At 37.7% G+C, this 10654-nt stretch overlaps 2 protein-coding genes across 2 annotated transcripts; one reads left to right on the plus strand and one right to left on the minus strand.

The window, feature by feature from the left end:
- The first annotated feature begins 2492 nt into the window (after window positions 1-2492).
- On the plus strand, window positions 2493-6043 carry LOC112164375 (protein NRT1/ PTR FAMILY 7.1). The gene is made up of 5 exons (XM_024300577.2): window positions 2493-2925; window positions 3414-3813; window positions 3912-4129; window positions 4271-4830; window positions 4964-6043. The coding sequence occupies exons 2-5, from the start codon at window positions 3414-3416 to the stop codon at window positions 5820-5822; spliced, it is 2037 nt and encodes a 678-aa protein (XP_024156345.2). The 5' UTR covers window positions 2493-2925; the 3' UTR covers window positions 5823-6043.
- A 3555-nt stretch (window positions 6044-9598) lies between these two features.
- Window positions 9599-10654, minus strand: LOC112164376 (AP2/ERF and B3 domain-containing transcription factor At1g50680). The gene has a single exon (XM_024300578.1). The coding sequence runs from the start codon at window positions 10652-10654 to the stop codon at window positions 9599-9601; it is 1056 nt and encodes a 351-aa protein (XP_024156346.1).

Raw genomic sequence — 10654 nt, forward strand, 5'->3', positions numbered from 1 at the left:
AGTTCGGCGGCCGGTCATTGGAATCAGGCAGTCGGTCAAAGGAATCTGGCTACCGGTCACCGGAATCCCGCAACAGCCTACCGGAGTCCGGCAAAGTCTCTCTCTAAGTGACAAAGGAAGAGAGGGCAAAATTGTCCTAAAATTAAACAAAAAAGAATAAAATATAACTTAATTGGGTATTAGAGCAATATATATATATATATATATATATATATATAATAGACAAAATTTTACAAACGGTACCCAAAATAAAAGCCATTCATCACTTTGGTACATTACTTTAAAAAACTATCATATTAGTACCCAAACATTAAAATTCAAATCCATTTTAGTACCTGCCGTCTATGACGGCGTCAACTCCATTGCCACATAAGCTATTTCATGTTAATTTTGTCTTTTCATTTTCTCATTTTTTCTTTTTCCAAGTTTTTGCTTTTTCCTCTTCTTCCCCTCTTGCCGATGTAAAACTTGTCGTTAAAAAACAAAGGCAATGAGTGATGAAGTTCCACAAGATACCGCGTACAGTTTTTGGTGTTCGATCCTTTTGATTCTTTTCTTCCCTTTGAATATATGGCTTGCATAATGCACCAATACTTTTCAGATCGCAAAACACACACACACACACACACACTCTCTCTCTCTCTCTCTCTCTCTCTCTCTCTCTCTCTCTCTCTCTCTCTCTCTCTCTCCACCCTCCATGCCACCAAAAACCCAGAAAGCAGAAGTGCAGAACAACAAATTCAAACCAAAGAAACAAAAATTGATGGGGTTACAATTTTGGATTGAATTGAATTGCATTGATGAACATAGAGAATTTGGATTTTTTGGGGTTAAAGTTGATGGAATTACGGAGAAGAGAATTGGGTGTTAGGTGGTGGCGGGCCGGCGGTGGTGTTGATGAGGGGACTAGTGGTGGTGGTGCGTCGCTGAAGAATGCCGCGGGCGTGGGGTGGGTCGAAGACAATGACGTAGCAAGCAGCGGCGTCCTCGGCGTTGGTGACCGCATCGTCTTGAGCCGCCATGGTGGTGGTTGAAGAATGAGAAGAATATTTTTTGGATGGGTTTGATTTTAATTTGGAGAGGTGGGGATGGTCTAGATAAATCTAGAGATGGATGAGGAGGTGAGTTGTGGGTTTCTTTCGATTGCATAGGTGATCGAGAGGGGACTCCAGGTGTTCTTGAAGTTTGGTAGTGGGAGTTGAGAAAAATGTTAGTAATTGAGTTGAAGAAAAAAAAATTGAGTTAAAATATGGATTGACGAAAATATCCTTTGAGAAATAGAGGTTTGATGCCGTCAAAGATTGTAGGTACTAAAAGAGGTTCGAATTTTAATGTTGGGGTACCAATATGATAATTTTTGAAATTGATGTACCAAAGTGATGAATAACTTTTATTTTGGGTACCGTTTGTAAAATTTTCTCTATATAATATTGTGTAAGTGGGCAATCTCTTAGAGTGTTTGGGTAAGTGAGGTTGATTTACAATCCCAAAAAAAAAATACTAGTAGATTGGAAAGAATAACAGGTTTAATGACGTTTCCAAATACATGTACATATTTAATATGATCAAAATTCTTTGAACAAGTGCAATAACAACAGATAACAGGACTACATCTCTAACAGTAAAAGTTATTTTCTACAGCTAAATTGTCTAAAAGCTAACAGCTAGCAAATTTTTAACTTTTGCTCCAGCACTGACATAGTGTTAGCTATTTGTATGTTAAACTAAAAAATAAAAAAAATCAAAGATGAAAGTGTTTAACTTTTTGTTATTTTCTCTCTCCTCTCTAACTAAATTTAGATAGAGAGGAGAGAGAAAATTTTGAGCTAGAGAGGATAGAGAAAAATCAGAAAATAACAAAAACTTAAATTTGACTTCCATATAAGTATTCTGTTGGACTGCTAAGTCATCTTAATTAAAGTTAGTCAAAATTTTAACTTTTGGTTAAAATTGCTAGTTTGGTAAATTAGTCAATAACATCTTCCGCTAGATTTGAGACCATCGAAAAACCTGACAAGTTAATTTAGCAACTCTTGACCCATTTATCACACTTCTTCTTTTCTGTTGATTACATATATTCTTGTTACTCTTCACCTCGTTTGATTTTTTCCAATGTCTCGTTTCTTCATTTAAAAAATGACAACCAATTTATATCAAATAGATCCTAAAATTCATGGAGGGGGCCTAATCATAATGGACACCAACAGTCTCTATTAATTATCTCCGTTTTTTCAGCATATAATCCAAGTTGAGGAATTGAATAATAACCGCACAAAAAGAATGGACCTCATTATTAGGAGGTAAAGTTTGTTTGGAAGGATATAGTATTATTTTTTCAAATTTGAATCTTGAATTTTTGTTTAGTGATCTACAAGCATAAGTACTCCTAGTTTTCAGGTCCAAGAATCCGAATCACTTGTAAACTCTAACTAGTAATGGATAAGAAAGCTTAAAGTTTGTTGCGCAACAGAAACCCCTAATATGTTGCTAAGAGTTGTACGGACTCTTATTATATAATTGGTTGTTACAGACCCGCATGCATCACCAACTCTATGATTGAAAATCTCTCTCTGCTGTGTTTCTGTTAGGGTTTCCTGCTATAGACGATCGAATCAATTTATATGAGCAGCTAGTGTTAGTTTTCTTTGTAGTATGAGCATGATAGGGCAAGCAGGGAACTGTTCAAGGAGTTTTGTTTGAGTTCCTTGGTTTGGATTGAAGTACAAGACAGTGCTTTGGTGAAATTTGGTTCACTGTTCTACCATAAATGACAAAAGGGTTTACTGTGTTTTCTAGTTTTCCGGCGACTCATGTGATTTGGCTGTCTACCTTTCCACCTCAAATTACCGACACGCGATCTTCACCATCACCGGAGTCCAGTGCAATTTCACAGTTTGCTTTCTCAGTGATCAAGTTCCGTAAAAGGTCAGTAAACTAGCCTACGTACCTTTATGTAGCTTTCATATATAGCACAATAGTATATTGATTCATTGTGTTGTTCTCATTCTTGATATCGCCGTTTCTTATTTCTGTTCCGTGTTTAATTTGAAATAATAGAATTAGTTTGCAGTGCGGAATCACAACCCCGTGTAAATAGCATATACATTGTTAGTTAAAGGACCCTATAACCTTTATCAAGTATATATAACAACGTTAATCAATTCATGGAAGTAAATTTAAAATCTTTATGTAAATCTTAGTCCAACTCGATATACTTTGTCCCTTTGGAGCTACTAGAGAGGCTGGTATGTTGTTCAGTATTCTTGTGTGCCAAATCTCTCTAATTTATGTTCATGGCTGTTCAATTTACATGTGTCACAGACCCTGTAACTTTCTCTAATGTTTGTTAATTACTACATATATAGCTAGTAGCACAGGTATAAATAACTAATTGTTCCCTAAAAAACTTGCAGATGATGACAGGAAACAACAACAAAGGTGTTGCAGAATCATCAGAAGTTCTGAATAGAAGCTCTAATGACATTGAACAGAAGAGAAACTCGCACGAAAACAAACAGCAGAGTAATTTTCATGAAATTCAATTGAAGAAACACTCTCATGATAGTACTGAAGAGAAAAGGGACTCACATGATACTGAAGAGAATAGGAACTCTCACGGTACTGAAGAGAAAACCAACTCCAACTCTCATGATATTGAAGAAAAGACCAACTCTCATGAAAATGAAGGGAAGATCGACTCCCATGAAGGTGATGAACCACCTGAGAAAGGGATAATCACTACTAGAAGTCCCAATGCACCAAGCCCTATTAGAAAGAGAAGAGGAGGATGGAAACTTGCAATTCTCTTGCTAGGTATCTATTGTTTATGATTAAACTATCACTTTTACATTCTATGAATACAATTATCATCATGATTAGTGACATGTACTCTTTTGATTTCTTATATGCAGCAAATCAAGGCCTAGCAACACTAGCTTTCTTTGGTGTTGGTGTGAACTTGGTTTTGTTTCTAGTCAGAGTTCTTGAACAATCAAATGCCGTAGCGGCCAACAATGTTAGCAAGTGGACTGGAACAGTTTATCTGTTCTCTCTGGTTGGAGCTTTCCTCAGCGATTCCTATTGGGGCCGTTACTTAACCTGTGCCGTCTTTCAGGTCTTCTTTGTAATGGTATGTATTTTCTTATACACTATTTCGTCATGTAGACCATATATCGGTTATTTATTGGTCCAATTCTGGGAGCATTACCACCTCTTTGTATACTTTTATATTATCTGTAAAAGCTAATGAAAATTAATGTACCTTAATCAGGGCTTGGGGTTAATGTCACTTACATCTTGGCTTTTTCTGATCCATCCATCTGGTTGTGGCGATGGAGAAAAACTTTGCAATCCCCCATCCAAAGCTGGTGTTATTCTTTTTTACCTATCAATATATTTAGTGGCATTTGGATATGGTGGTCACCAACCTACTATAGCAACATTTGGAGCGGACCAATTTGATGAGGCAGATCCTGAACAGCAAAGTTCCAGAGCAGTTTTCTTCTCTTATTTCTACTTTGCACTCAACGTGGGGTGTCTCTTCTCAAACACCATCTTAGTTTATTATGAGGATCATGGATATTGGAATATAGGGTTTCTGGTCTCATTAGGGTCAGCAGTCATAGCCCTATTGTCCTATTTGATGGGATCAAGTCGGTATCGGTATATAAAACCATGTGGCAACCCTTTACCTCGTGTTGCTCAGGTGTTTGTGGCTGCTGCTAGAAAATGGCATGTTGTTCCAGCTGATCCAGATAATCTGTATGAGATGGAAGGAAAAGAATCTGCAATCAAAGGGAGTAGAAAGATTCTTCACAGTAATGAAATAGAGTATGTAATATTACACTTTAACCAGTTCTTTTGTTAGATAAATTCACAAACGATAAAAGTGGTTTACATTCCAAGCATAACATATCAAAACTGTGCTAACATGTTCATGGTTTTCATTACTTAATTTGGTCAGGTTTTTGGACAAGGCAGCAACGATAACGGACAGGGATCAAAATGAGAAAAACCCTTGGAGGCTTTGTACTGTAACCCAAGTCGAAGAAGCCAAATGCGTCCTGAAACTTCTACCTATTTGGCTTTGCACTATTATTTACTCAGTGATCTTCACACAAATGGCTTCTCTATTCGTAGAGCAAGGTGATGTGATGCATGCCCAAATCGGAAATTTTCATATCCCAGCTGCTAGCATGTCAGCTTTTGACATATGCAGCGTCCTAATCTCCACCGGAATTTACCGCCAAGTCCTTGTGCCTTTAGCTGGAAGATTAAGTGGAAACCCTAAAGGGTTATCAGAGCTTCAGAGAATGGGAATTGGACTAATTATTGGAATGTTAGCAATGGTTGCAGCTGGTGCCACGGAGATTGCAAGGCTCCAATATGTGGAGCAGGGTAAGAAAGTAAGCTCTTTGAGCATATTTTGGCAAATTCCACAATATGTTTTTGTTGGTGTTTCAGAAGTTTTCATGTATGTTGGTCAACTTGAGTTCTTTAATGGAGAAGCCCCAGATGGGATAAAAAGCTTTGGAAGTTCTTTGTGCATGGCTTCAATCTCTCTTGGGAATTATGTGAGCAGTATGCTAGTTGCTATGGTGATGGGGATTACAGCAAGAGGTTCAGACCCAGGTTGGATACCAAATAATTTGAATGAAGGTCATATGGACAGGTTCTACTTCTTGATTGCAGGACTAACAGTTCTCGACTTTGCTTTTTATTTATATCTTGCTAAGAGGTACAAGTACATTAACCTTGAAGGCCCTGAGAATGAAGAGGTTAGTCAAGAAAGTCAGGATGATGAGGTGCTCAGAAGTGTTTAGACCTTAGTTATGGTGCTTGATTTGGTAATAATGGTGCTTAATTTTGCATGCAGTCAGTCTTTTTGTTTAGGGTTTACAATAATCATATTTTAGCCATGTTTTGGCTTAGGCTTTTATTGGTTTTTGACTCTCCTTCTTGACATTTTGGGAATATATATATATATATATATATATATATATATATATATATATATAGTTCTTTAGTCGTTCTCTAGTTGTGTGTGCAAATTATGTGATTTAAGAAGTACTGATCACAACGTACATGCATGTTATTGAGGTTTCTACTAAAGAAACGTACAGGCATTTTAAATGAAATCCATTTCCATCTAATTGCCGAACCAAAGTCTTTGCCATCTAATTACGGAACTGAAGTCTTTTTGCAATTAGAAATAAAGCAACGTAATGAGTAATAAGCAGAAGCAAAAAAACTCACAAGAAAAATATGTTTCTTTTTTTACTATGAACAGCAAGAAATATGTTGCCTAAATGGAAAACCCAATAAGTAGTGTCATATCCAGACCTAAAGCGTCTATGCATGCATAATTTTAACACAGTGTCACCCACATTTGTTTCCTTCGTGATCTTTAATTTGGATTTGTCACATGATGAACTGTTTGTTAGTCCACCTTTGAAGTTCTTGAGGCTAAAGGCATTCACATTTTGTATGATTACGAAGTTCACTCAGCCTATTTGCCTACACAAGATACATTATTTCACTGGTTTAGTAGGACATGACAATGATGGCATGCTATAGATGTATGTATGTGTTAATTTCATTTTGGGTGTATATCACCACTAGAGTCAAAATTTTCTAGCACGGGACAAAACAATACCAAACTTTCAAAAGTGATCAAAATGTAACTAAATTTTTTTAAAAAAAAAGTCAACTTGATACACAACTTTAAAAAGTAATCAAAATGATAGCTAAAATTTTAAAAACAAATCAACTTGATACCTCGGCTTATTTTTTGTAAATTTTATTTTACTTTGTTGATTCTTCTTCTATCTCTACGCCCCCCCCCCATTTTTCTTTGTTTTTTTTAGAAGGTGGGAAACATCCCAACTTTATTTGTTTCTAATATTGATGGTGGAATTGAAATTGAATGGAAAATTTTAATTCTATAGAATAAGAAGATTGGGTTATATACGGTTGATGTCCCCTCTTACTACAAATCACTTCAATTTCTAGGCTTGATTTTGCATCTATGCCTCTCTATATTCAATTTCAGATTCCAATTCTGCAAAATTTTTAAATTCCAATTATAGAAAATTCATAGATTGCAAAAGAACGAGGAAAAAGGAGAACAGAAAAATGAGAAAGAGAAAGAATTTGAGAATAATATTGTCATTAAATTAAGTAAAAGGTTGTATGTACTCTTAGCTTTAACGGATATGTGACGGAAAATGGACGAGAGCGCCGCCTCCGGCCTCTCTGTACCTTCCTCCATCATCGATGGAGTGCTGTTCCAGTATCGCTCTCGGTGTCGGTTATCTCACGCACGGCTCCTGTCTTGCCCATTATCAGGTCATGGTTCGCATTTCGTCATGTGACAGTTTTTTCTTCTCAGATCCTCTTTGACAGTGCCTCTGTTCAATGGAGAGACGCAGATACTACGCTGCCTTCTTGGATCGGGTCGGCACCGAGAGTCCGGAGTCTTCGACCAATCCGAGCGCGCCTGAAATAGTCGGCGTGTGGTTTTGGGTTGGTGGCGGGGTGGATGAGTGAGGGCTTCGTGAGGGACTGTGCTTCAACCCCGTTTCCAGGTGCGTTGGAGCGGCGTTCGTCTAGAATAGCTTGATTTCGCTGCGACCCAGATCGAGGCGTTGATATGGCAGCAGACTGTGAGCAAAACCGTGATCGGGGTCTGGGCGGATTCTGCATTCTGGTCGACGACATTGGTGGCAGATGGGGTCATGTTGGGGGGGCCGGGATGATCTTTCTCCGGCCAAGGGGGGTGGAGCAGCTGTCGGGGTCAAGGTTAGGGACGGTGTGGGTGCCCAGAGAGTTTCTAGGTGCCGAGATGGGTGCTGAGAAGAAGTTTCTGTGGGCCTAGGCCTCTTCCTTGTTGGATTGCTCAAGTTTTGGTTGGGCCTTCCTTCTTTGGGCTTTGCAACTGGTGTATGAGCCGAATATTGTTAGGGTTCGCATATGGGATCCAAGAGATTCTTTGCGGGCCCCAGATTTCTTGACATTTTGGAATGGATTTTTTGGTTACTTAGGTAGAAGATTGCTCTCTATTCGACGTATTTTTTTGCGTGGAGTAGGCACGATCAGTCACACTACCACCGGTTACCTTGATAGAAGGTTACCCTCTGTTCGACGTATATTTCTGCGTGGAAGTATGGTCGGCCATACTATTGGTACCGTTTTCCATAGCCCGGATTATGTCCGGTGCTTCATCAAATGCTTAATTGCATCCCTTAATACCTTTGTTAGGTTTTATTTCCGATGCCTTGTTGCATCTAGTATTGTTCTTGTTATTTTATATTCTGATGTAGTTTCTACATCTATAAGTTGTAATTTTTCTTATGTTTATTATTAATAAAGTGGTTGACTATTTCTCTCAAAAAAAAAAAAAAATTGAATAAATTGGTAAATATAGGGGTAGCCGTGATGAAATGAAGTTAAAAATGGAGGGACACAAAATGATTTAGGATGTAAAAGTTAAGGAAGTAAAATAAAATTTTCTCTATATACATATTCCATGAAATATTGCCAGAACTGAAATAATTCTTCTATGCCATTTTATATGCCTACAAACGTAATGAATAGTAGAGGGTTGGTAAATTTTGGTCTGTCCAATACTTTCAGTGATATGTGCAATCTTCTTTTCTAGTCTCCAGCCTTCAATACTACCCCTATTGTTTGAGAGGCAGATAGTGATGTATATATAAGCTAGGTAGACTTTTTTGCGGAATATGGAAAACAAAATTTTAAAAATAAATGAGGATATATATGGACTTTGGACAAACAAATAATTACCAGAAAAAGAAAATCAAAAGCCATGACTGATGGAAAAGAGAGAAACAGAAGAAGGTGGAGGATCGGGACTACCATTTAGTAGTGCATGTATGGATCAATGGAGTCAAGTATTAGTGGTAGACAACTTCTGTGCAGATCAAAAGATAAATTGAATAAGACACTTCTCGATCATGAATTAGTGTGTTTGATTTGATAAGTCATTCACACAGTGTAATATGGACCTATCCTTATCAAATTTCTACAATCCTCTAGCTCGATCTGAAATCAGGTTCCTCTTATATGCTAATCTTTCATAAGCATTTCTGCATATGCATATCCGATAATCCTACATATTCAAAGTACTAGCTAATAGCCATATCATGCATGGATGTGAGCCCATGTTCGTTATTGACAAAAAGAAATGAATGATATATTAGACTAATGGATAAAACATTTTTCTCTGATAAAATGCTGACAGATGTTTCAAATTCGAATTGTCTATCTCTGTCAAAACAATAATAAAGAAAAGGATAAGAAATAGACGAATTTGTGTATGTGTGTACGTGTGTATATATGTACGTATATGATGCTTGCTGGTAAGTTGGACAGTGATATAGAGAGTTGGCTCATGACAGAACACAAAAGCAGAGAAACAATGAATTCTACACCATGCAAATTTACTCCATCTGCAAGTTACACTCCAAACTGTTGCATTAGCAATTGATAAACTAAAATGAAAACGTAATTCAAGAAAGGATTGAAGAAATCTAGAGAGAGAAAAAAAACTCCTAGTAAGATCTGATCTTCTAGCCACTTAATTAATATTCACACCAAAGAGCCTAACTCCTTTTTCCTCCACCATGGATGTCTTATTTTCTTCACCATGTTTACATTCACCTTCTTGCAATTTGTAGCTGCTATTTCCGCTCAGATGTAGTTCCAGTTTCCCCTCCTTCTCAACTAAACATTTGTTGTTTTCTGCCTCACCATGCATTACATCAATCAAGGAAAATGTAGTAGTAACTTCTCCACTTTCATCTCTTATTAACTCAGCACTCTCACATGTATAGAATGTGATCACATCATTTGCCTTCAAGCTGTTTTCCTTCACAAACCGATTCCAACCCCTTGTGAAGACAAAACTTTGACTACTCTTCCAATAGCAATACCTAAATTTCCATGCCCTCATGACCTTGTCATAGAAAACTAGCTCAACATCGTCAACCCCATTTTCTTCCATAGTCTCACAAATACAAGGAAAATACTTGACAGCATATTTCTTCGGTATCACAAGCCTATTAAGCTTACCCACATCGCTAGGTGTCAATTCCTTTTGAAATAGTTGCCTACACAGTACTTGTCCATTCCCATGTACCGTAATTTGGCTGGGAGTACCCTTTCCAACTTCCTCACTCTGAGACTGTGTTTGTGACCTAACGAAGGCACCAAATTTGGATGGATACGAACCGTCCCTAATCATTTTAATTACTTCTTCTGTGGTGAGATGGCTTTGGAAATCAGGCTCTTGAATGGTCATGTTGGTCCAAGGGAAATTTCTATGGGACTCGTTACCTTTTCGGAGCTTGATTGCAGCACTATCGTAAGCCATGGCCGCTTCGTTCTCTGATTTGAAAGTGCCAAGCCAAATTCTTTGGTGGTTTGCGTATATCTGTGCACCCCAATGACCATTTTGTTGTGGCACCACTCCTTTGAATTTTGCAAGTGAGACATCATTGTCATGCCTCAAACGCTTAGTCGGGCGAAGTTCAAAATTGGTGTCGTTTGAACCCGACGTTTCTCCCGGCACTACAACGCTGTTATTGTTTTTAAGGGCACTTGAATTAATCATGGTTGATGCTTCATCTTCCAT

This window comes from Rosa chinensis, chromosome 5, assembly GCF_002994745.2.
Source record: "Rosa chinensis cultivar Old Blush chromosome 5, RchiOBHm-V2, whole genome shotgun sequence".
NCBI classification, from domain to species: Eukaryota; Viridiplantae; Streptophyta; class Magnoliopsida; order Rosales; family Rosaceae; genus Rosa; species Rosa chinensis.